This window comes from Salminus brasiliensis, chromosome 11 (assembly GCF_030463535.1).
Source record: "Salminus brasiliensis chromosome 11, fSalBra1.hap2, whole genome shotgun sequence".
Classification (NCBI taxonomy): domain Eukaryota; kingdom Metazoa; phylum Chordata; class Actinopteri; order Characiformes; family Bryconidae; genus Salminus; species Salminus brasiliensis.
The window spans coordinates 36,276,141-36,303,925 of record NC_132888.1 but is presented as its reverse complement, the minus strand read 5'-3'; the positions used below and the strand labels follow the sequence as shown (position 1 = coordinate 36,303,925).

Here is a 27,785-nt window from a genome sequence, read left to right as displayed (position 1 = left end):
AACAGAACAAGGTGGTTGTGGAATAGAATGGATGAAGCAAGGCTATCACTGAGCTTTGGGAATGGCCTTCCCAAGGTCCTGATCTTAACCCTATTGACTAAAAGCTGTGGCCGGAAACCATCAAATTTAATTGAACTCTATCAGTCCAAGAAGAGTCAAATGTCCAACCAGGATTCTGCCAGAAGCTTGTTGAAGGTTACCAAAAGGTTTTGGTCAAGGTACAACATGCTGAGGGACATGTAACCAAATATAAGGTGTGCTGTCCGTATATTTTTGTCATTTCATAAAAATCATTGAAAGCCCAATAGTGCCATGAATTTCATGTCCATAAAGACTGTTTGTAAGCTTCTGACCACAACTGTAGGTCTCTTTAAGGAGGGTTATTAACCACTGGTTAAACCGCCACATAAACATCATCAAGACTCTGCAAAAATGACTAAAATTAGCCCCAAAAAATATCCCAAAAACAACATGAAGTGATTTAGGTGTGGTTTTAAAGCACTGAACACTTTTAAAACTTTTGAGAAGAAGAGAAGATAGATCAGACGTGTGTTGACAGAAGGCTCTCAGTACGTCAGTCATGCCGGGCGCAGACCTCACACCCTGCTGAGTCCATCGGAGCCATTAGCGCTGGGTTAGATGCGCTGCTGTGCCAAATCACCGGGCGCAGACCCAGGAACCTTTTAATGGCTATCCTGCATGCATTTACAGCTGGAGCGCAGCCAATCACAGCGTTAAAGTGAGACGGAGAGCGCTTACGTCTCGGCTAAAGGTTAAAGTTTTCCCGGTTTGGATTCCTATGATCGATTTCAGGGTGATTTCGGAGATACCAGAGACCCGTCGAGAGTGTTTGTGGAAGATGCATAACTGCAGTGGTTTGGGGGGGCTTAAGAACTGAAGCTGTATTTACCTGGCGATGACGAAGAGCACACAGCTGACCCCGAGGCAGGCGAGCAGCACGTACATCCAGATATCGGGCGAGAGCGGGTTGAGGAAGGAGAAGACGCCCGGGTTGGTGCCGTTGGGCTTGTGGTACAGGATGGAGATACCGAGAGTCATGAAGGGTTTGGAGAAGTCAATGACCTTCTCCCTCACGTAGGTAATGGTGAGGGGAGCCACGGCCAGATCCGCCACCTGCAGCGAACCGACCGGAGCAGCAGTGAATTTCATGGTTTCCATGTCCAGGTGGTTGTTATATGGTTACTAGAGTGAAACTAGTGTTTCTGCTTGGTGGTTGTTATAGTGTTGCTAGCTGGTTGCTATGTAGTTGCTATGGTGTTGCTAGGTGGTTGCTATGTAGTTGTTTAGTGGTAACTAAGGTGTTAGCATGGTATCACAGGTGGTTGTTATGGTATCACAGGTGATTTTTATGGTGTTCCCATGTGGTTGCTCTGGTATTCCAGATGGCTGTTGGGTGGTTGCTATGAAGTTGTTTTGTCGCTTCCAGCTGGTTGCTATGATATCATAGGTGGTTGTTATGGTGTTGCTAGGTAGTTGCTATGTGTTTTTTTAGTGGTTGCTATGGTATCACAGGTAGTTGTTATGGTGTTCCAACATGGTTGCTATGGTACTCTGTGTGCTTACTATGGTATTGCCAGGTGGTTGCCACGTAGTTGTTCAATGGTTGCTAGGTGGTTGACATGGTGTTGCTATCGTCTCATGGGTGGTTGTTGCATGGTGTTGCAATGTGCCTGCTATGGTAATCTAGGTGGTTGCTATGTAGTTGGCTACGACAGTGGCTAGCAGAACTGTACTAGGCCCACTGTTCAGACTTACGTGATCTATGAGCTCGCGGACCATCCCGTTCCACTCGCCTTTATCGTTCTGGGCTCCGTACTTGCCATCCGACACCAGCTTGACCTCGTAAGAAAAGCCCAGGATGTTGGAGAGCTCCTTCAGGAGGTCCAGACAGTAGCCCTCAAACCGGTCATTCCCATACAGCGGCTTGTCAGACTTCTTGTACATCACGTACGGGTTCTCCTGTCAGGAGCACACGTTACCACGTTACACAATCCGTCAGTCCGTTTCGGAACCGTTCCACAAAGATAGCACCAAGCTCCTTACCAGAATAGTGGTGACGATTAGGGTCCGGTTGGCCATCGAGTCCGTGATGTTAGTCGTCTTGTCTCGGACGTTGTCCGTCAGATTAAGCCCCAGATTGGTGTTCCAAACCCCGATCTACAATAAAGCACCACGTCACCAACGCTGTAAACGTCGCTTACACCCTTACCAACATCGGAACAAGTCCAGGGGTACAGCGCAGTGGAGGCATCGAAAAAGAGGAGTAAATGAATGCTGGGACTAGGCGGGTTAGTGTGTGTGTGTGGGCAGGACACAGCAGGATAACACACTGAAATGAAGCGACTGCTGACCGAATGATGGCGGAGCGTTTAATGACCGCAGGAGCGGCTCCTTAAGGTCAGTGGTTAGACCCGGAGTCCGGCTGTGGTGGAGAGCTTCGTCACACTCAGCCATTTACACAGACCCTCCAGTTATCCAGCCTACCTCACAAACTTTTCCAGAACTCAGCTTTTTATTTTGTCACAGCACGCTCGTTTCCATGGTTACGCCAGATCTGTTACTATGGTCGCATTATGCCAATTTCTATGGTTATGGCACAACCCTTTCCATGGCCGCGCTACACCACTTTCAAATGTTACACAACTACCGTTTCCATTGTTATGCCACAACTGTTACACCACATATATTATCATGATCACACCACATCCATTACCATGGTTACACCACACCTTTTTCTATGGTCACACTACACCACTTTCCATGGCCAGGCCACAACTGTTACAATGATCACACTACACTTGTTCATTCCACTATTATTACCAGGATTATGCTACATTCCTTTCCATGGTTACACCACATATATTTCCATGGTCACACTACACCTGTTTCCATGGTTACACATCTGTTACTATGGTCACATTATACCAATTGCTATGGTTATGCCACATCTCTTTCCATGGCCATGCTACACTACTTTCCATGGTTATGTACTGTTTCCATGGTTATTCCACATACATTACCATGGTCACACTTTACCCATTACCACCACATCTGTTTCTGTGGTCACTCTACACCACTTTCCATGGTTACACCAGAGCCGTTTCCATGGCCATGCCACAACGGTTACAAGGATCACGCTACACTCATTTCTATGGTTGCATCATATATATTTCCATGGTCACACTACACCTGTTTCCATGGTTGCATCACATATATTTCCATGGTCACACTACACCTGTTTCCATGATTGCACCACATGCATTCCCATGGTCACACTACACCCATTTTCATGGTCACACCACATCTGTTTTCATGGTGTGGTTCATACTGTCATACCGCCTCAAAATATAACCCCGGTAAACGACAGAGACCCCACTTCCAAACATTTCGACGCCAATAACACAGATTGATCGGCTTTTTTTAAAAGGACAGAAAGCTGGACGAAAGTTTTTTCCTCATGGTTCCTCTGTAGCAACTCGCTGAGCTAGCCTTTGCTCATCTAGCTCGGCTACTGCTGGTTAAATGCTGAGCCACCGACACAAGTGCTGACCATAAAAACTGGTGTCTGAGAGTGAAGTCGAGCGACTGGTGTCGGGAGGAACAGACGGTTCTGCTGGGTCTGGACTCGTAGCCTGCTAGCTAAGCCTATATAAGTGAACTAGCAGGCTAAACAGCATAACACAGGCCGTGTTCCAGCTAACTGAGGCTCAAATCACACCTGTTTAGAGGATAAAGCCTCATATCTGAGAGCACAGAGTCGAGGGAACGGATTTGGGAAGGTTTTCCACTGTTTTTAGGCTTAGTTAGTAGTCTGGCTCATCCAGGTTTGCTTGCTCTTGCTTTTAGTCGAACTCAGCGTTGCTAAATTCGCAGCTACGGTGACTCTCTCTTAAATTACACATGGGGGGATGAGCTTATTTGGTTCATCTATATGTTCTAGATAAATTAGACACATTAGACATGCTGTCATTTTGAAATACCGCCCTAATTTTGAAATACCGTGGTATACGGTATTACTGTTACACCGCCCACCTCAATACACTCATCTCCATTGGCTCAATCCTTCTGTCTTCTGAACCAGAACTACATCGAGGGACAGTAGAACCCCAGCACTGAGGACTGGACACTACAGGGAGGACACAGGACTGGAGGAACAGACTAAGAGGATGGTTCGAACACCAAACAAACCTTCTTCCAGACTTTATTAAAGCGTCCGGCGTCGTTCTTGAAAGAAGTGAGAGAAGAAAGACATGCAGAAGAATTTGAGAAAGGCTCCTCCACCATAATAACGAGATTACCACCACAGAAATGACTGAGCCGTGCGGTGGCCATCGTGGTCACTTAATGATGTGACCACGATCACCGGGTTGACCAGCCCTTGCGCAGAGTGAGGTTTGGTATGCTCACCTTTTCCATGCCGTCCTCTTTCAGACTGATAACGTCCAGGTCGAACTCCTTCCTCAAGCCGTCCGTCTTGTTTAAGGTGATCTGTCCGGTCAGCCCGTTCCACTGAGCCTGACCGTAGAAACAGAGCACAGGAATAAAGGCATGAACAAATGAGCAAACGTCAGAAGTGTAAATAATGTCCACATTATTTATTAATTGCATTATGGTTATGAATTCCATCACCTGTCGAAGCAGAACCTCAGAATCCAGAACCATACATCAGAACTGTTCTCACAGAGGCCCATTAAACAGCCTGCTAAATTCCACTCCGAGTGAAAGAGAGGTATCGTCTGAGTGCGGCGGCGTCCATGAGCCAAATGAGCTAAGTCTGAGTCCGTCAGCCAATAATGTGGCATGCATTAGCGAACGTAATGCTTCACTACAATGCATCATTCACGTGACAGTCTCCAGCCTGCCAACCCCTTAAATAAATCAAAACCTGAACAAAGCCTGGCCTTCAAAAGCATCTCAGCATCTTATGATTCACCAAACCATCTAGCCTGATTCACCGAAGCATCAAAAAATGATTCAATGATTCACAAATTCAACCATTGAACTATTATTCACTTCAGCATCTAATTATGAGTCACTGAATCATCTAACCATGACTCACTGGAGCACCAAAATCTGATTCACTCTACCATTGAACTATTATCATTTACTTCAGCATTTAATCATGATTCACTGAACCATCTAACCATGACTCACTGAAGCACCAAAATCTGATTCACTCTACCATTGAACTATTATCATTTACTTCAGCATTTAATCATGATTCACTGAACCATCTAACCATGACTCACTGAAGCACCAAAATCTGATTCACTCTACCATTGAACTATTATTATTTACTTCAGTATCTAACTATGATCTATGATTTACAAAAACACCAAAAACTGATTTACTTTACTATTTGTCTAAAATTCAACCAGTATGATTCACTTAACGATCGAGCCATGATTCACTGAAGCACCAAAATCCAATTCACTCAACCATTGAACTGTTGTCATTTGCTTCAGCATTTAATCATGATTCACTGAACCATCTAACCATGACTCACTGAATCACCAAAATCTGATTCACTCTACCATTGAACTGTCATTTACTTCAGCATCTAATCATGGTTCACTAAGGCATCAAATCATGATTCACTGAGCCATCTAACCATGACTCACTGAAACACCAAATTCTGATTCACTCATGGCTCACTGAAGCACCAAAATCTGATTCACTCTACCATTGAACTATTATTATTTACTTCAGCATTTAATCATGATTCACTGAACCATCTAACCATGACTCACTGAAACACCAAATTCTGATTCACTCATGGCTCACTGAAGCACCAAAATCTGATTCACTCTACCATTGAACTATTATCATTTACTTCAGCATCTAATCATGATTCACTGAACCATCTAACCATGACTCACTGAAACACCAAATTCTGATTCACTCATGGCTCACTGAAGCACCAAAATCTGATTCACTCTACCATTGAACTATTATCATTTACTTCAGCATCTAATCATGATTCACTGAACCATCTAACCATGACTCACTGAAGCACCAAATTCTGATTCACTCTAACATTGAACTATTGTGATTCACTAAGGCATCAAATCATGATTCACTGAGCCATCTAACCATGACTCACTGAAACACCAAATTCTGATTCACTCATGGCTCACTGAAGCACCAAAATCTGATTCACTCTACCATTGAACTATTATCATTTACTTCAGCATCTAATCATGATTCACTGAACCATCTAACCATGACTCACTGAAACACCAAATTCTGATTCACTCATGGCTCATTGAAGCACCAAAATCTGATTCACTCTACCATTGAACTATTATCATTTACTTCAGCATTTAATCATGATTCACTGAACCATCTAACTATGATTCACTGAAGCACCAAATTCAGATTTACTCTACCATTGAACTATTATTATTTACTTCAGCATTTAATCATGATTCACTGAACCATCTAACCATGACTCACTGAAGCACCAAAATCTGATTCACTCTACCATTGAACTATTATCATTTACTTCAGCATCTAATCATGATTCACTGAACCATCTAACCATGACTCACTGAATCACCAAAATCTGATTCACTTTACTATTTGTCTAAAATTCAATCCTTCAGCATTCAGCTTCAGCATCTAACTATGATTCACAAACCCATCAAAAACTGATTCAGTTTGCTATTTATCTGTAATATCACTCATGATTCACTAAAACATCAAAAACTGATTCATTTTACCATTGAACAGTTAATCACTTCTCTATCCACGACTCACTCCAGCATCTAACTATGATTCAGGGAACCATGAAAAACTGATTCACTCTGCAACTTATTCATGACTTACTGAATCATCAAAAACAGATTCAGACACAGCTCATGATTCACTGGACCATCTACAAACAATTCCTTGATCTCGTTAAAGGTGATTCACTGCTTTTGGGCAACCGGGTCCAGTTCAGCTGGACTAAGCGTCACATGCACGTTGCTTGCATTGCATTCTGGGAAAAGTTAACTGGCTGACCGCCTGCACAGAATGCTGGGAAAACTGGGGCAGATCTTTGTAGAGATTTACTCTCTTCATTATACTGCAGAGTAAATCCCACTCAATCCTCTCTTCCCATGTACTGAGTTCATTCACACACACACACACACACACACACACAAAACAAACTTCACTATAAGACCGAGGTGGTGTGGTCATACACAAGGGCAGCAAGGTGATCATCCTCCATCTGTTACCTAAAAAGAACAAGCTGATGTCTTTCTATTCCACCTACAGCTGTTTAGCCCCTCCCATTCCACCTACAGCAGCTTAGCCCCAACCATTCCATCTACAGCTGTTTAGCCCCTCCCATTCAACCTACAGCAGCTTAGCCCCAACCATTCCACCTACAGCAGCTTAGCCTTACCCATTCTCCCTACAGCAGGTTTAGCCCCTCCCATTTCACCTACAGCTGTTTAGCCCCTCCCATTCCACCTACAGCAGCTTAGCCCCAACCATTCCACCTACAGCTGTTTAGCCCCTCCCATTCAACCTACAGCAGATTAGCCCCTCCCATTCAACCTACAGCAGCTTAGCCTTACCCATTCTCCCTACAGCAGGTTTAGCCCCTCCCATTTAACCTACAGAAGTTTAGCCCCTCCCATTCAACCTACAGCAGCTTAGCCTTACCCATTCCCCCTACAGCAGGTTTAGCCCCTCCCATTCAACCTACAGCAGCTTAGCCTTACCCATTCCCCCTACAGCAGGTTTAGCCCCTCCCATTCCACCTACAGCAGCTTAGCCCCAACCATTCCACCTACAGCTGTTTAGCCCCTCCCATTCCACCTACAGCAGCTTAGCCCCAACCATTCCACCTACAGCAGCTTAGCCTTACCCATTCTCCCTACAGCAGGTTTAGCCCCTCCCATTTAACCTACAGCAGCTTAGCCTTACCCATTCTCCCTACAGCAGGTTTAGCCCCTCCCATTTAACCTACAGCAGTTTAGCCCCTCCCATTCAACCTACAGCAGCTTAGCCTTACCCATTCCCCCTACAGCAGGTTTAGCCCCAACCATTCCACCTACAGCTGTTTAGCCCCTCCCATTCAACCTACAGCAGATTAGCCCCAACCATTCCACCTACAGCTGTTTATCCCTGTCCATTCAACCCACAGATGTTTATCCCTGTCCATTCAGCCTACAGCAGTTTACTCTTTCTTTATGCTGTTATCATGACTGTTTTTTAGACCCCTAAGGTTCATAAAAATCAATACTCCTTTTTAAAAATCAGCTTTTGCTGTGATTGCAGTGAATTCAGCATGGACTGATTATGTGCTGATTTTTTTATGCTGACACGCCGAAACATATGTGGGTGAAAAATAACAACAATAAAATACCCTAACATAAAAATCTGCCAGGGTGAGAAACAACAGTGGTATTGATCTGAGCAAAGAGGTTTTTCAGACTGTCATATTTCTTAGCACAGCTCAGCTACAGACTGGTTTGTCTACACGCACTCCGCCCTATTACTCTACTGTTCACCCACCGGATCCTGTTTACTCAGCACAGTCATCGGCTCCAGCGATTAAAGCTCAGGCAGATTTCGAACAGGCCCAAAATCGCTGACCACAGGATTAGGAAGGACATGTACAGAAGACAGCGGCATTTCACATTACACCAGGAGCCTATGTGTGTAGCCTTTTGCTGGTAGCTGGTTTCTAAGCTGGTTATCGATGGTCAAGGTGGTCGAAAGTCTGGTCATCCAGGTGAATATGTACCCACTTCAGCTCCTGACCAGCTAGTCATCATGCTGGTCATACAGGTTGAATAGACTGGTAATGATGACCACCATGCATGAACACCCTGACCAAGCTGGCCCGCTAGTATGACCAGCTTGACGGAACTGTTCATACTGATGGACCTGCTTGGTCAGGGTGGTTAAGCTGGTCAACCAGATTTGATCGTGCTGGTCATGCTCGTCAACTAGTTTGGTCAGGTTGGTCATACAGGTTGACTAGTTTGGTAATGATGACCACCTTAAATGAACACCCTGACCAAACTGTTCATACTGATGGACCTGCATGGCCATGCTGGTCTTGCTCATCAACAAGCTGGGTCATACTGGTTGACTAGCATGGTCAGGTTGGTCATACTGGTAGACCCCTTACACCAAATTGTGCTGGTCAAAACCAAAGCTGGTCAACCAGTATAAACCAGCTTGTTTCAGCAAGGCTATTTACTACGATGGTCTTGGTGATGGTCTGCGGTTTGACGTCTGACGTTACAAGGCTAACAAAGCCCACCAGTTAGCCCTGTAGCATTTACAGCCATAAGACATAAACCGCTAATGTCTTGGGCTATGCTGACGTACTTCAGTCCGTATTCTGAGAGCTAATTATGCTAATTAGCGGCATATAAGCTTTACAAGCTTCAAGCAAACATGGGCTCACCTCCTTGAACATGCTGATGAAGCGCGAGCCGAAGCGCCAAGGTTTGTGTCTGTGGCACTGCAGAGAGCTGACGGTGATCTGGGACGCCCGCTGGGACGCTGCCGCCACCATGTAGACGGCATCGTACATCAGAGCTGCCTCCGTCTGGAGCGGGAAGAGGACAACAGCTGTGCAAATCTACTACTGCCACAGATAACAATCGAGGCAGGCCTAAATAGGCGACGATATCTCACAGCAGTGTGAAGCCGCCATACTGCTACATATGGCTATTCTATATTCTAAAAATATATATAATAATAATGCTAATATTGCTAACAGTGAATGAAAGTGACTAGTTTCTACTAGCTTCTATTCAGTGTTACCAACATTAGCATGTATGCCTGAACTATCGCTCGAACACACTGTATTGTAGCAATTGGCTCAACACTTCTACCATGAACACTGCGGTCACTGACCGTCATCATGCCCTCGGTCAGACCACTCTCGGGTTTCTGTGGAGCCTGCATTCTCTCCACGGACCATTTCTCCAGCACAGACGCCACCTCGGGGTTGTCTATGTTGAGCAGCCGGAAACCCGTCATGTTCACCCCGCTGTACCGGTACGGCTCCAGGTCCAGCGCGTAGAGGTCCTGCAGGGCATCCACATCACACACAGCTTGTGTTTAGCCGCAAGGCAGGACAAGGGCACTTGTAGGACAACATGGGACACTGTGGTGGAGAATGTGAATGGACCAACCCTCAAGGTTTTCAAATCTTGCCAGCTTCAAAACTGTACATGTGGTCAAGGAAGGCTTGCTAACCGAAATTGATAATGTTGCTATTAACATGCAAAGGCTAGTACTGACAGTTAGCATTAGGCAGGAACCATGCTAACTGACAGGTGACCCCATGGGACACGTAGGGCCCTATTTTAGCGACCTTTAGGCGAGCTGTCAACCGATTGATTTAGGGGGGGTGTCGGTGTGTCTTTGCTATCGTAACGACGGTAAAAGTAGTCATGGGTGTGTTTTGGGCGCAACGTGCAGTAATAACCCAATCAGAGTGTCGCTCCCCGCTCCCTTTAAGAGCCAGGTGCGGTCTGTCTGACCTTGGCTGGTTGCTATTTCAGTGGTGTAAAGAGTGTGTGAGGGGGTGTATGAGCGTTGGGCTGCACGTGCCTGTGTTGACAATTCACTGCCAAGAAAGCAACGAACGTCTGCCTAGGCTGTTTTCAATCAGTGGAGCTCCTGTGTTTTCCGTTGCCAAGTTACACAGCAATACGCCAGAAACTGACCTGAACACCCCTCATTTCAAGACCACCACGCCCATCTGCGTAGATATATTCACTAGCAGCGACACACCTTGCGCAGACCACCTATTGGCAGTCATTTGCTTGAGTTTCAATTGGTTATCAGACGTAGCATTTAGCCCTGCTGTGGATGCAGTGTGAGACTCACCAGTGTCGTAAAGAAGAAATGGTAGTACTCGGTCATCATGCCCATAGACAGCAGCTGTGGAAAGACAGAAAGCACTGCATTCATTTCCAGTCAGACTTGTGTCACGCTCACGCTCATAAGACCGAGCCCCTATTTTCCACCGTTTATTCAGGCTAGTCTTTATTATCGAGGAAATGCTGAAATGCATAGAAATGCTAGCTAACTACAATTAACTTGAAATGCAAAAGAATTAGCTACACTTTGAGTTGTATGTATAAGTTTCGCAAGCTAAAAAGCTTGTAATTAACTAATGAATGAACTGCATGTTATAGCTGATAGCTAACAGGCTAAGGAAGGTTTAGCTGAGGAGTAATGCTTCATTTGACTTGGTTTTTTGAAGTGGACTTTGGACACCTTTTCGAAGGCAACTGACCATCGCGCCTGGAGGGAAGCACCATATACCCGGCTCCGACGCATCGGCCAGCAGACGACAGTGAGCAAGGCCAATTGTGCTCTTCCTGGGCTCCAGCTGCCGATGGCTAGCAGCATGACTGGGATTCGAACCAACGATCCTCTGATCATAGTGACAGAGGTTAGTCACAGTTATAGACCGGCGTGTCCGTCGAACTCGTGTCAGGTCAGGTTTATTCTGAGGTTTAGCATGAACGGCCTGCGCTGAGGTGAGCATGTGAGGTCAGGTGAGTGTGTGTGCTGTGTAAGCTCTACCTGTTTTAATACGTCCACCGATGTCTGGTACGAACAGTCGAAGATGACGCAGAACTCCTTGCCTTTCTTCATCTCCTTGAGAAGTGGCCGAGCGTCTTTACTCCCCACCGGGAGCTGACGGATCTTTATCTTAATGTTGTAGCGAGAAGGAGCTTTGATCAGCTCTTGAAGACGAATCAGACCTTCAAAACAAACAGAAACATCTGATCGACCAAGCAGTTTTAAAGAATAATTCATAGTGGATAGTGAATAAGGCATAAAAGATATTGGATAAATCATAGTGGGAAATGTAATCATTCACAGCAGATAATAAATAATCATAATAGACTGAAACATTCAAACAAGATATTGAATAAATCATAATAGATATAGACAAATTCATAGTGGATAAATGGTGGAGGGATACATTTAGGGGGTGGTAAAAAAAATAGTCCCCAAAGAAAACCTTTTTGAAAACTACATTTTGCTCATATTTGACATTATTTTGTCGTCAACCTTCTATATACAATTCGGAAGACCCGTGGAGATTCACTGGTGGGTTTGGATAGAAAATAAAGTGGCTATATTTGTGTTGTAGTCATGGCGACCAACATCTGATTATTTATATAGACAAATTCATAGTGGATACTGAATAAATCATAGTAAATATTGCATAAGTCATAGTAGATATATAATATAATAGGTATTCAATAATTCATAGTGGATACTGAATAATTCATATTAAATATTGAATACATCATAGTAAATATTGCACAAGTCGTAGTAGATATGTAATATAATAGATATTAAATAATTCATAGTGTATACTAAGTAAGTCAGTAAAAACGAAATAATTCTTTATAGATATAGAATATGATGTATAATCAATAGTGAATACTGCATAATTCACAGTAAAACAGTATTTCATAATAGATACTAAATAATTCATAGTAAATACTGAATAATTCATAGTGGACAATTTAATAATTCACAGCAAATACAAAAAATCATAACAGATGTGGAGTGATTCATTGTGGATAATAAATAATTCATAATAGATTAATAATACATAGTGGATACTGCATACATTATAGTAAATAGTCTATAACGAAGAATTGAATCATTTATAGCAGATCCTGAATACTTCATAATGGATAATAAATTAATTCATAATGGATACTGAATAATGTTTAGTGGATGGTGGATAAATGAATGGAGATACTGAGTAGTTCATAGTGAATACTAAATAATTCATACACAATATAAAATAATTTATAGTGCAGACTGAATGATACACAGTAGATGCTAATTAATTCATAGTGCGTCTGAATAATTCACAGTGGAACCTGAATAATTCATACTGGCTGGAGTGGTTGTTTAATAAAATCTGCTTTACCATGACCCTGATCTCCAAATCCTGTCTGTCTTTGAGAGATTAGCAGGGATTAAGGGTGGGCGATATGCCAGAAATGTAACATCACAATAATGTTTTTCTGTATGACGTTTTGGAGATGAGAGCTTTTCTTTTTGACACTCTCAACATTGCAGTTTTCCTCTACCTATAACCGCCCACCTGTAGCGTCCTCATAGACCACCGTGACGGTCTTCCACTTGTAGAACTGCACAATCTCCAGCACGGCCCGGCTGACAGGGGCGTAGTCGGGGTGCAGGTTGATGTAGAAGCTGTCCTTGTTGTCCACAGACGGGTGTTTCCACCGGGTCTGGATGTGCGGCACCTCGAGGGCATTACAAATGGACTGCACTGCACTGACCGAGGAGCTGTGGGAGGGGCCAAAGACTGCAGCCACGCCCAGCCCTAGCTGGTCACATGCTGAGGTCAGAACAAGGAGAAGTGAGAGTTACAGCGCTGAGAGGGTTATGAGGGCAGAGTTACAGCACAGAGAGAGCAATATGAGGGCGGAGCTACAGCACAGAGAGAGCAATATGAGGGCGGAGTTACAGCAGAAAGCAAAACATGTGGCCGGATTTGCATTGAGGAGTTCAAGAGAAAATTGAGGTCAGTCAGGTCTGAATCGTTCACAGTGGTGGTAGATGCAACCCGACGCCTGAACCTCTAAAACAGTGCCCTGCAACACCTGCAACAGCGCCTCCGTCTGGCCAAGCTGAAAGACCTGGGGTGCGCCCCCATTGCGTACTAATTACTAATAGCTACTTAGTATAGGCTTAGTATAGGTAAAAGTTGAGTATACTCAAATATGCAAGATACACACTCAAAACTGGTTAGTTTTTGAGTGTGGTTACGATGGACACTGTTATCCCACAATGCAGTGCGAAAAAGATAGGGAGGAGCTACTCACATCTGAAACAATTATTCGGAAAAATGGCGGATAGCGCTGCAGGTACAAGTACTATACTCTCAGCCTCTGCACTCTTTTCCCAGAGTCTAGAGAAGATCATGAGTCTAAAACGTGGTTTTAAAATCGCATATCATCAAAACAGTGGAAGGATACATTCAGGGGGTGGTTAAAAAAATAGTCCCCAAAGAAAACTTTACATTTTGCTCAGATTAGACATTATTTTGTCGTCAACCCTCCATATACAACTCGGAAGACCCATGGAGGTTCACTGGTGGGTTTGGATAGTAAATAAAGTGGCTATAATTGTATTGTAGTCATGGCGACTGACGTCTGGTTCCATTCACCACCACTGTAAAAGAAATCTCGAGAGACGAGAGTTCATCTCAAACACTGCATTACGATTAACCTTGAAATCTGAGCCGGACGTTACCTCTGCGAGAAGCCTCGAAGCTGTCGAACAAGTTGATACGCTGGATGTCGTAGGTGAGTGTGGTGTTGGGCATTAGCGTCCGGTTTCTGTTAATGTTGGTCACTGCGAACTTAAAGGCCAGTTCTTCCACACTGACCGGTTCGTTCTCCAGTGTTTCAAAAATACCCCCTAAAACAACAGGAGCACAGGTTTCTCAGTGATCACACACACTCATACACATGCCCAAAACATGCAGCCATTGGTCAAACTGCTTAAGTGCCTTTCTCACCACCACTATTGGTCCACATGTATCTGCATCTACATCAACCATTGGTCAAACTGCTTAAGTCCCACCTTCTCATCGCCACTATTGGTCTACATGTACCTGCATCTACTTTAACATTTGGTCAAACTGCTTAAGTACCACCTTCTCACCACCACTACTGGTCTCCACGTACCTGCATCTACATCAACCATTGGTCAAAACTGCTTAAGTCCCGCCTTCCCACCACCACTATTGGTCTCCATGTATCTGCGTCTACATCAACCATTGGTCAAACTGCTTAAGTCCCACCTTCTCATCGCCACTACTGGTCTCCACGTACCTGCATCTACATCAACCATTGGTCAAAACTGCTTAAGTCCCGCCTTCTCACCACCACTATTGGTCTCCATGTATCTGCATCTACATCAACCATTGGTCAAACTGCTTAAGTCCCACCTTCTCGTCGCCACTATTGGTCCACATGTACCTGCATCTACATCAACCATTGGTCAAATTGCTCAAGACTCGCCTTCTGACTACCACTATTGGTCTACATGTACCTGCATCTACTTTAACAATTGGTCAAACTGTTTAAGTCTCCTAGAGATGACCCTTACATCATGGCTAGGCTAGTCTTGTTAAGACTACACCACTGGATGGTACTGTCTGTCCCTGCATGGATCCTCAGTGTACAGTGTCCCTGGTAGACCCTCATATCATACGTATTGGATTACAGCAGGTGTCCAGATATCCCAACACGCTGATTGTTTTTAGTGCACGCTAGGACATCACCAAGTGTGTCACGGATTTTCCGTGACAGCCATGATCTCCTTTGTCTTCTGCTTTCAGACGATAATCCATTTTACAATGACCACACATGATAATCAGCCCTGAAATTCCTCTGCAATGCAAATGCTCTGTAAAAAATAGCACAAATTCACTCAAAGAAGTGACCCCATCAGCTAGCATAAACCACGCAAATGAGCGTAATACAGGGGCAGTGGTGCGTCTGCAGTGTGGCATGAAGACAAAACATGAGCAAATCGTCTCCCAGTCATGCTAACCCCATTAGCATCCCCAAATCCACAGGTAACCACCCCTCAAGTCCAACCGAACAGCGCTGAGAACATACAGTCATGCATGATCAAGTACTGTGAGAAACACACACTGTTATATGTTGCAAATAGGTGGACAGAAGCACATTTAGCCAAGCTAAAAATAGAACTAGCCGCCAGCTTGCAGCCTGAATTGCAATTGTTCTTCAGTTTGCAGATACCAGGTGAGTCATACAGTGTCAGAAAACCCCACACGCAAGGTTATTGTACATTGTTTTGTGTTTTTTTTTTTTTCTGAGCCAAACTAATTAGCATGGGATATAATTAGAACTCTGTAAAATCAGAAGAATTAACAGAACAGAATTAATGAATCTTGTTTTGTTATGGTAAATCTCCCTGAAGTGAATAATGGCAGGGGGCCCAGGATGTGTACCAGGGGAACGCCACAAGGTGATGCATTTCTATAAGAGTCATAACAGACTAAACAAACAAAATGAATGAAAGTTAATTAAAGTATTAATTCAAATGAAAAAAGTAGACCCAGGGTCCGTACTTCAGATTTGGTAAGCGAGGTCATGGGGCCTAAAAGCAGCTTTGACACCAAGAATTACGCATTTTCTTTTCTTTCTTGATGTAATTATAGAACACTTTCAAGAGGAATATGTGCAGCATATTCATGGATCATCAGCACATACAGCTATAGCTAAGAAAATGAACCTCACGTTTCCTGATAACACTATCTACAGGCGTAAGAGGAGAAAAGCAAAGGTCCTAAGACTGAACCTGTTGGGACTCCACAAGGACAAAACAAAGCCTAACATGTTGTTCTTTACTTTTCTTGATTAGATGATCACCGTTCACTCAGATCGATTGCTTTGACTACATTAAAACTAATTCACAAACATATTCAATGCATCTCCTGTCCATGTTAGTCCCAACGAATTATTAGCATTTAGCAATGAGTGATTTTGACATATACTGCACAATCAATATGTGGCTTAGCTTCACAAAAACAAGAGAACAACCTGGATGGCCATCACCTAGTTTCCACTGGCTTTTGATCTTACTATGGCTCAGTGGTCACGAGTTTGAATCCCAAATCTTGCTTTGCCATCAGCAGCCGGAATCAGAGAGAGCACAATTGGCCGTGCTCTCTCCCACCATGGCTCTTCAAGCAATGTTGGCCAGTGCAGGCGTCTGTTGGCTGGTGTGACGGAGCTGGGGACCCGGCGCTTACCTCCGAGTGTGTTGAGGTTGCCTAACGATGGAAGGACTTTTTAACGAGGCAGTGGCTGGCTTTACATGTATCGAAGGAGACATGTGTGGGGTCTTCTTAGTGTCGGGAGCATTGCTAGTGCTAGAGGGGGCTATGAAGGGGTGGAGTAATTAGTAGTGGGCAATGGGGCGAAAAAGGGGAACAACCAACGCATTGGTGGAAAGAAAAAAAACAAAGGGCTACAATTCCATGGATGAAGCACTTTGGTTCCAACTGTCACAATAATGGTTCTTCAGTGGACCAAATCTGGTTCTTCTGTCACCCTGCAAATGTGTTAATGCAAGTAAGTGAGTTTTATGTTTACTTTGGCCACAACAGACCCTGAAGCTTCTGGACGCATTCAGATTCTCTCAAAAACGAAGGCAGGATTGACTCAGAAACTCGGATTCCTGAACGTTTCAGTCTGTTCATCACATCAAACTTTTTTTTCCCCCCAGCAAATCAGCCAGTGTGTTCGTCGCCACAGCCTGCTGATTTACCACCTGTTTCTGAATCAATCAACCCAGAAACAGCAGCGCTTCATCCAGCATTCTGTGAAAACAGTTTTTGTGGAACAGTTTGAGGGATTGTGCGTGATTTGGGAGGAGAGGAGTGTCGGGGGGATAAAGAAGGTCTTGTCGGGACGCTGATTGTCAGTGACCTTTTCCTTTGCTTCCCCACTGTGCTGATGGTGGTTGGGTTGAGGGTGTGTGTGTGTTGTATACACCACAACCTCTCAGAGGGCTCAAAAGGTTTTAAAAAGATGCCCCTGATGACGGACGGTGAACCTCACAAAAGGAAACTTTACAAGACCAGCAGAGTCTATTCCTAGTGCAAAGCATGCTGCGAACCAATAGGAAGTATATGGACAAAAATATTGGGACACCTACACATTACACCTACAGGAGCTTTTATGACATCCCATTCTGAATGCACAGGCATTAATATGGAGTTGGTCCACCTTTGCAGCTCTAACAGCAGGTTTTTCTTTTCTGCACTATGCTCTGAGCTCAGCACTCTGCCCTGACCCCGCTCTGTAACTTTACATGGTCTGACAGACACTCTGTGGTTCTTCCTAAACGCTTCCACTGTTCAATAATAATACCACTCACAGCTGATGGAGGAAGATCTAGGAGGGAGGAAATTTCACCAGCTGACTTGTTGATTTTATACACATGTGGCAACAAGACTAAATGAAACACCTGAATTTAAAGATACTTTTTGTCCATATAGTGTATTATTCATATCTATGGGCCGTATCAAAGCCCTTCACAGGCACATTCCCTTTATTGGTGCTATTAAAAACCCTTCACAGTGCTGTTGACTACAGCCAGGATCAATGAGACCTTTCATGGTGTTCCTCCATCAAGGACTGATCAAAGTCTTCAATGCAAAGTGAACACAGTGGTATTCATATCATCCCTATCATCCAGCACAAATGGAAACAATTGTTTTGCGGCCATTCAGGAGTACCATGGTATTCCTACCATCCAGATTCCAGAACCAATGAAACCCTTTATGATGGTACTCCCTCCCTTGTGACCAATGCACCAATGTGATGTATTTATAATAGTATTATTATAATCAGAACCAACGACAACTCTTCATGGTGGTATTGCATCCCTTGCACACCAACAAAAAGTATTAATAGCAGTATTGCTACCAACCAGAACCAATGAAAACCTACCATGGGGGTATTTCCTTGATTGCACACCAATGAAAAACATTAATAGTAGTATTGCTACCAACCAGAACCAATAAAACCCTTTATGATTCTATTCCCTCCCTTGCAAACCAATGTAAAGCATGTATACTGATATTCCTTCCAACCAGAACCAATGAAAACCCATCATGCTGGTATTTCCTTCATTGCACACCAATAAAAAAGCATTAATAGTAGTATTGCTACCAACTGGAACCAATGAAAAACGATCATGTTGGGTTTTCCATTATAGCGTATCAATGTAAAGCATTTATGATGGTATTCCTACCAGCCAGAACCAATAGAAACCCTTAACAGTTGTATTCCCTTCCTTGCACACCAATAAATAGCATTAGTAGTAGTATTCCTACTAACCAGAACTCTATCATGGTGGTATACTCTTCATTGTACATCAATGAAAACCCCTCAATGGTGGAATTCCTACTGTCCAGAACCATACAGAACCAATAAAACCCTTTAGGGTGGTATTCCTTCCATTGAACACCAATGCAGTGCCTTAATGGTGGTAGTCCCTACATTGAACATTAATAACACCAAACAGAATCAATAATTGTGGTGGTGTTTTCTCTTTCTAACGCTACTGAAAATTCTTCTTATTAGTGGTCCCTTCATCCAGCACCAATTATACCTCTGTACAGGACCATTTAGAACCCTTCCCGTTGGTATTCACTTCCATCAGGATTAATTATACAGCATTATTTGCAGATCGGTGGAGGTTAATTTGTTAGAACTGTTTGAGGGTGTTTGCAGGTCAGTTTTCATATATTGACAGGGTTTTTGTATACTGGTAACCTGGTAACAAGCAACTACATTTGAGAAAGGATGACATCAAATATGTAAATGGGTGAGTACACACATGCACACACACCTAAACTAATTTCTACTGAGTTCTGAGAGGAAATTTAAATATTCATGAAGTGCAGGGTGCTGTGTTGCCAATAATAATTTTTACGATTTCTGGTTCCAATAAGTTCATATTTTATGCAGAGGGGGAAGCAGAGCCAGCCCCGTCAGGGTCCTGCTCCAGAAAAATCTTGGTTTGGTGTTCTGGGTGGCTGTAGGCACCTAGCACGCTAGCCCGATCCATGATGTATGATCTAGAGGCATTCACATAGGTGTTTGGAGACCAGATATGAGGGAGGAGTTTCAGGTCTGATCTTGATTTTTTTTTTTTTTTATAATTGGAGCTCTGTAAGATTCAGAAGAACATTTTTAACAAAATCTAATTCAATCTTGACCTCAGAATCGAAACTGAAACCGGAAATTTTGGTTAAATGCGCTGAAATCAGGAATGGCAGGGGGCCCAGGATATAGCCATGGGGAACGCCACAAGGGTTTTAAGTGCCCATATGATGGAAAATAGAACATTTTCCACACGTTTTACCATTTTGCAGTATGTAAACACTACTCACATGTACAGTTTTCTGCCCATTTCGCACAGACTCTAAACTGTATAGGATGTCCTTCATTATATATTTTTTCAAATAAAGCTGCTGCCTTTTACATGGCATCAAGAAGACAAGTAGAAATGCTGTCACCGCGCTAGCGATGTTGGATGAGACTGCAAGCCCACATGCTATCTCCATGGACCTTGACACATTTTTACACCACTTCCCTTAACAATAACATCTCAAGCAAGGAGACCCGACCTCAGCTGTGGCAAGATGTAGTCCTCAGACAGTCAGTAAGTAAAAAACTGATTCTTCTAGGTCTAGGGCCGCTAGGCGGTCCAGCAAAAAGAGAAGCTTCCACCCACTCGGTGTACGGCAGTAACTGTGGGGGCGGATGCAGCTGGAAGTGTTTAATTACTGAATCTCTGTAATGACTTCATTAAAGCAACCTATAATGGAAGATATGCGCACAAAGCCCAACGGGCTACAAACCAACAAACATCTACACCCAGGGCCTTTACGGCTCGTCTAGCCCACAACTGCTTTAGAGACTGCAATTTCTTTGGAGATCATTCAAACCTTAAAGCAGCCGAGTTCACTCAACGGGATATTTTCAGACGTTCGTGCACCACAGCAGAAACACATTGGTACGATATCCTTCGTATGACTCTTCCATGTAGCTTATATGAATTAGATTAAATGACGATAAATTCTAGAGTTTTGTGTTGGCCTTTTAACCTGAACCCACACCCATGCACACATGATTACTGCAGGCCTTAACACCTTACTCCTATACATCTCATAGTAGAGCAGGAGACAAATGCCGTGCAGCCCGAGTTATGATCATAAAGATGATTTATTTCCTTTAAATGTTTTCCTGTGAATATTTAACATGTACTAATTCAGTCCCAGCGAGTGCATTAATGAGGTTAGGGTGCTCTAAATGTGTGCCAGCGCTGCAGTCTCTGCGGTGGAACTGGATAAAAGGGGACATATCAGACTTTTCATGAATCCTATGCACATTATCATGCAAAACTTTGGCTACCTTGTCCTGTTAGCCTCGCTACCCAGCTCTGTCCAGAACCCTCCTGTCCAATATCCCCTCATCATAGGTCACCCCGAGCTTTTGTTATATCTACATCAGGCTGACATCAGTTATTAGGTTTGAGAAATAAGAGAACCTACAGTGAAAAGTGTGACAACCAGCCCCATGTTCCCCTATAACCACATTACGCACGCCCAGTGCTCAGACAGAAACAGCGCTAATGATATTAAACCACTGTCTGAAGCGTGATTTACAACATAGCCGTCCATCTCATATCTCGGAATTATGACGATAGCTCCTCCAGCCTGAAGTTGATGTTCACGGTTTTTCAGCTGAGCTGATGATGGCTACATGTACTGCGCGCTAACACAAACAAATAGCCCAGATATCATTTCAGGGTGGGACGGAGGCGAGGCTGAGGGAACCGTTCACTGGGGGAATAGACACCGTACATCTGTACTGTCAGTTCCTCACCATATGTTACACAAGCAGCCGCTCACAGGAAAAGGTGACGATTCAGCGAGCCATGCAAACAGATGGCTACTCAACTAGCCATGCTAACAGATTGCTACTGAACTAGCCATGCTAACAGATTGCTACTGAACTAGCCATGCTAACAGATGGCTAATCATCTAGCTGTGCAAAACAGTGTGCCACTCAACTAGCCATGCAAACAGACTGCTACTGAACTAGCCATGCTAACAAATGGCTAATCATCTAGCTGTGCAAAACAGTATGCTACTGAACTAGCCATGCAAACAGATTGCTACTGAACTAGCCATGCTAACAGAAGGCTAATCATCTAGCTGTGCAAAACAGTATGCTACTCAACTAGCCATGCAAACAGACTGCTACTGAACTAGCCATGCTAACAGATGGCTAATCATCTAGCTGTGCAAAACAGTGTGCTACTCAACTAGCCATGCTAACAGATTGCTACTCAACTAGCCATGCTAACAGATTGCTACTGAACTAGCCATGCTAACAAAAGGCTAATCATCTAGCTGTACAAAACAGTGTGCTACTCAACTAGCCATGCAAACAGATGGCTACTGAACTAGCCATGCTAACAGATTGCTAATCAACTAGCCATGCTAACAGATTGCTACTGAACTAGCCATGCTAACAGAAGGCTAATCATCTAGCTGTGCAAAACAGTATGCTACTGAACTAGCCATGCTAACAGATTGCTACTGAACTAGCCATGCTAACAGATGGCTAATCATCTAGCTGTGCAAAACAGTGTGCTACTCAACTAGCCATGCAAACAGATTGCTACTCAACTAGCCATGCTAACAGAAGGCTAATCATCTAGCTGTGCAAAACAGTATGCTACTCAACTAGCCATGCAAACAGATTGCTACTCAACTAGCCATGCAAACAGATGGCTAATCAACTAGCCATGCTAACAGATGGCTAATCATCTAGCTGTGCAAAACAGTGTGCTACTCAACTAGCCATGCAAACAGATTGCTACTGAACTAGCCATGCTAACAGAAGGCTAATTATCTAGCTGTGCAAAACAGTGTGCTACTCAACTAGCCATGCAAACAGACTGCTACTGAACTAGCCATGCTAACAGAAGGCTAATTATCTAGCTGTGCAAAACAGTGTGCTACTCAACTAGCCATGCAAACAGATTGCTGACTCAACTAGCCATGCAAACAGATTGCTACTGAACTAGCCATGCTAACAGAAGGCTAATCATCTAGCCGTGCAAAACAGTGTGCTACTCAACTAGCCATGCAAACAGATTGCTACTGAACTAGCCATGCTAACAGATGGCTAATCATCTAGCTGTGCAAAACAGTATGCTACTCAACTAGCCATGCAAACAGATTGCTACTCAACTAGCCATGCAAACAGATTGCTACTGAACTAGCCATGCTAACAGAAGGCTAATCATCTAGCTGTGCAAAACAGTGTGCTACTCAACTAGCCATGCAAACAGATTGCTGCTGAACTAGCCATGCTAACAGAAGGCTAATCATCTAGCTGTGCAAAACAGTGTGCTACTCAACTAGCCATGCAAACAGATTGCTACTCAACTAGCCATGCAAACAGATTGCTACTGAACTAGCCATGCTAACAGAAGGCTAATCATCTAGCCGTGCAAAACAGTGTGCTACTCAACTAGCCATGCAAACAGATTGCTACTGAACTAGCCATGCTAACAGATGGCTAATCATCTAGCTGTGCAAAACAGTGTGCTACTCAACTAGCCATGCAAACAGATTGCTACTGAACTAGCCATGCTAACAGAAGGCTAATCATCTAGCTGTGCAAAACAGTGTGCTACTCAACTAGCCATGCAAACAGACTGCTACTGAACTAGCCATGCTAACAGATTGCAAATCATCTAGCTGTGCAAAACAGTATGCTACTCAACTAGCCATGCAAACAGATGGCTAATCAACTAGCCATGCTAACAGATGGCTAATCATCTAGCTGTGAAAAACAGTATGCTACTCAACTAGCCATGGAAACAGACTGCAAATCAACTAGCCATGCTAACAGATTGCTAATCATCTAGCTGTGCAAAACAGTATGCTACTCAACTAGCCATGGAAACAGACTGCAAATCAACTAGCCATGCTAACAGATTGCTAATCACTGAACTAGACATGCAAGCAGTGCTCAGACAGAAACGACATTAATGATATTACACCACAGTTCAAACCATGATTTACAACATGGCCGTTCATCTCATATCTTAAGTGAACTGAAGATGGCTACATTTACTGTGCGCTAACACAAACAAATGGCCCAGATATCACTTCAGTGTGGAACGAAGGCAAGACTGAGGGAATCGTCCACTGAGGGAATGGACCCAGTGTGCTATTCAACTAGTCATGTAAACATAGTGTTAATCAGCTAGCTGAGGAGACAGTGTGTTAATCAGCTAGCTGAGGAGACAGTGTGTTAATCAGCTAGCTGAGGAGACAGTGTGTTAATCAGCTAGCTGAGGAGACAGTGTGTTAATCAGCTAGCTGAGGAGACAGCGTGTTAATCAGCTAGCTGAGAAGACAGTGTGTTAACCAGCTAGCTGAGAAGACAGTGTGTTAACCAGCTAGTCATATAAAGTGTGTTAATTAGTTAGCCGAGGAGACAGCGTGTTAATCAGCTAGCTGAGGAGACAGTGTGTTAACCAGCTAGTCATATAAACAGTGTGTTAATTAGTTAGCCGAGGAGACAGCGTGTTAATCAGCTAGCTGAGGAGACAGTGTGTTAATTAGTTAGCCGAGGAGACAGCGTGTTAATCAGCTAGCTGAGGAGACAGTGTGTTAATTAGTTAGCCGAGGAGACAGCGTGTTAATCAGCTAGCTGAGGAGACAGTGTGTTAATCAGCTAGCTGAGGAGACAGTGTGTTAATTAGTTAGCCGAGGAGACAGCGTGTTAATCAGCTAGCTGAGGAGACAGTGTGTTAACCAGCTAGCTGAGGAGACAGTGTGTTAACCAGCTAGTCATATAAACAGTGTGTTAATTAGTTAGCCGAGGAGACAGCGTGTTAATCAGCTAGCTGAGGAGACAGTGTGTTAACCAGCTAGTCATGTAAACATCGTGTTAATCAGCTAGCTGAAGAGACAGTGTGTTAACCAGCTAGTCATGTAAACATCGTGTTAATCAGCTAGCTGAGGAGACAGTGTGTTAATCAGCTAGTCATGTAAACATCGTGTTAATCAGCTAGCTGAGGAGACAGTGTGTTAACCAGCTAGTCATGTAAACATCGTGTTAATCAGCTAGCTGAAGAGACAGTGTGTTAACCAGCTAGTCATGTAAACATCGTGTTAATCAGCTAGCTGAGGAGACAGTGTGTTAATCAGCTAGTCATGTAAACATCGTGTTAATCAGCTAGCTGAGGAGACAGTGTGTTAATCAGCTAGTCATGTAAACATCGTGTTAATCAGCTAGCTGAGGAGACAGTGTGTTAATCAGCTGGTCATGTAAACATCGTGTTAATCAGCTAGCTGAGGAGACAGTGTGTTAATCAGCTAGCTGAGGAGACAGTGTGTTAACCAGCTAGTCATGTAAACAGTGTGTTAATCAGCTAGCTGAGGAGACAGTGTGTTAATCAGCTAGCTGAGGAGACAGCGTGTTAATCAGCTAGCTGAGGAGACAGTGTGTTAACCAGCTAGCTGAGGAGACAGCGTGTTAATCAGCTAGCTGAGGAGATAGCGTGTTAATCAACCATGCGGGATGTTTATAAGCTAGCTATGCAAAATGTATTCTTGAGCATACTGAACATAAATCTGTGAGGGATTGCTTCGTCTGTAGCTGCTAGCTGTGTAGTGTTTAGCTTGTTAACTAGCAAGCTAACAGAGTGAAGTTATAAAGTGGTATCAGCGTCACGCTGCAGAAGAAGTACTTTGCAGCCGAATTTCATACCTGTGATACATAAACATTAAGCATTTTGAAGTCGTATGCTGCTTCATCTGTCATTGTTTTGAGGTTTAAAAAGGATAACATGTTAAATTCTGATTCTACTGATTCTAAGACAACACCTGCACTCAGCGATTTCTTAATTAAAGAACTGGGGCCTTACTTCAAACATCTCAAACACCCACAGATTCTCCAATTTTTCCACCAATGAAGATGTTTAACACAGTCACAGCGTACGTAATGTGTGTGTATGTGTTACGAGCTGTGTGTGGACCGACCGGCTGAACAGTGACATCATTGTCCTCTGGTCCTTTACATGCACCCCCACATACAGCACTGCTCTCTCTCTTTATCTACAGCACTGTTTCTTTATTTATTTATATATATATATATATATATATAGATATACATGCTCTGTTTCCGAGACTGTAGCTCCACCCCGGTGTATATCACAATACCTACATTTAGTGTTATTAATATTCATCCTAATGAGAGACTGTTTAGAGACTGTATCTTCTCCTCAGTGTATACCTGAGGAATACCTGCATGTAGAGTGTTAATAATACTCAGTGACAGACCATAGCTCCGCCTCCTCAGTGTATATCTCAATACCTACATTTAGAGCGTTATTAATATTCACCCTAATGAGAGACTGTGGCTCCGCCTCCTCAGTGTATATCACAATACCTACATTTTGTGTGTGATTAATATTCACCCTAATGAGAGACTGAAGCTCCGCCTCCTCAGTGTATATCATAATACCTACATTTAGAGCGTTATTAATATTCACCCTAATAAGAGACTGTAGCTCCGCCTCCTCAGTGTATATCACAAAACCTACATTTAGAGTGTTATTAATATTCACCCTAATGAGAGACTGAAGCTCCACCTCCTCAGTGTATATCACAATACCTACATTTAGAGTGTTATTAATATTCACCCTAATAAGAGACTGTGGCTCCGCCTCCTCAGTGTATATCATAATACCTACATTTAGAGTGTTATTAATATTCACCCTAATGAGAGACTGAAGCTCCACCTCCTCAGTGTATATCACAAAACCTACATTTAGAGTGTTATTAATATTCACACTAATGAGACTGTAGCTCCGCCTCCTCAGTGTATATCTCAAAACCTACATTCAGAGTGTTATTAATATTCACCCTAATGAGAGACTGTAGCTCCGCCTCCTCAGTGTATATCACAGTACCTACATTTAGAGCGTTATTAATATTCACCCTAATGAGAGACTGTAGCTCCGCCTCCTCAGTGTATATCTCAAAACCTACATTTAGAGTGTTATTAATATTCACCCTAATGAGAGACTGTAGCTCCGCCTCCTCAGTGTATATCTCAAAACCTACATTCAGAGTGTTATTAATATTCACCCTAATAAGAGACTGTGGCTCCGCCTCCTCAGTGTATATCACAATACCTACATTTAGAGCGTTATTAATATTCACCCTAATAAGAGACTGTGGCTCCGCCTCCTCAGTGTATATCATAATACCTACATTTAGAGTGTTATTAATATTCACCCTAATGAGAGACTGTAGCTCCGCCTCCTCAGTGTATATCACAATACCTACATTTAGAGTGTTATTAATATTCACCCTAATGAGAGACTGTAGCTCCGTCTCCTCAGTGTATATCACAATACCTACATTTAGAGTGTTATTAATATTCACCCTAATGAGAGACTGAAGCTCCGCCTCCTCAGTGTATATCACAATACCTACATTTAGAGTGTTATTAATATTCACCCTAATGAGAGACTGAAGCTCCGCCTCCTCAGTGTATATCACAATACCTACATTTAGAGTGTTATTAATATTCACCCTAATGAGAGACTGTAGCTCCGCCTCCTCATTGGTGAGGTATACGCGTGTTAGAACAGCTAGCTAACTAGCATGCTAGGTCAATGAATAGATGAAAGAGAGAGAGCGAGGCAGTAGAAGTTGATGTGAGTGTGAGGTTTGTACTGGAGGGGTCAGTCCAGTGAGAGCAGTGCTGGGTAATTGGACAGTGCAGCATATGGACGAGATTAGAGCTTCAGCCGGCGTTTTTGAACAGGACCACTCAGATTAGGTGAGCTCGGATAGAGGGAGATGATTTGGTCAGATTAAAAGTGCGGAGGATAGATTACAGCACGCTTCTTAAATCACACAGCACTGACCGCCCTGGGGTTTCTCTGTCAATAAGCCATATTCACAGCCGTTAGATAAGTCCGAAGGGTTTGGCCTAGATTAGTGAGCAACCCACATTGGAGATTAGATTCTGGAGGTCGGATGCCCTGCACGGGAAGCTCTGAATTTCCTTTAGTTCAGACGTGAACATCAGTACAATATGAAAGAATTCTACAAAAGAAGACATCATTTCAACACTTAT

General features: G+C 43.4%; 1 protein-coding gene across 1 annotated transcript in view; it reads right to left on the bottom strand.

Annotated features, from left to right (window-relative positions):
- Nucleotides 1-27,785, bottom strand: part of grik1b (glutamate receptor, ionotropic, kainate 1b) — a 33,929-nt gene that overhangs the window by 4,601 nt on the left and 1,543 nt on the right. Inside the window, exons 2-11 of the mRNA XM_072691367.1 lie at nucleotides 14,305-14,472; nucleotides 13,130-13,387; nucleotides 11,578-11,759; nucleotides 10,873-10,926; nucleotides 9,892-10,065; nucleotides 9,437-9,580; nucleotides 4,429-4,536; nucleotides 2,065-2,178; nucleotides 1,777-1,980; nucleotides 911-1,134 (exon numbers count right to left, since the gene is read on the bottom strand). Of these exons, the coding sequence (XP_072547468.1) occupies nucleotides 911-1,134; nucleotides 1,777-1,980; nucleotides 2,065-2,178; nucleotides 4,429-4,536; nucleotides 9,437-9,580; nucleotides 9,892-10,065; nucleotides 10,873-10,926; nucleotides 11,578-11,759; nucleotides 13,130-13,387; nucleotides 14,305-14,472 (1,630 nt within the window). The remainder of the gene's footprint in view (nucleotides 1-910; nucleotides 1,135-1,776; nucleotides 1,981-2,064; nucleotides 2,179-4,428; nucleotides 4,537-9,436; nucleotides 9,581-9,891; nucleotides 10,066-10,872; nucleotides 10,927-11,577; nucleotides 11,760-13,129; nucleotides 13,388-14,304; nucleotides 14,473-27,785) is intronic.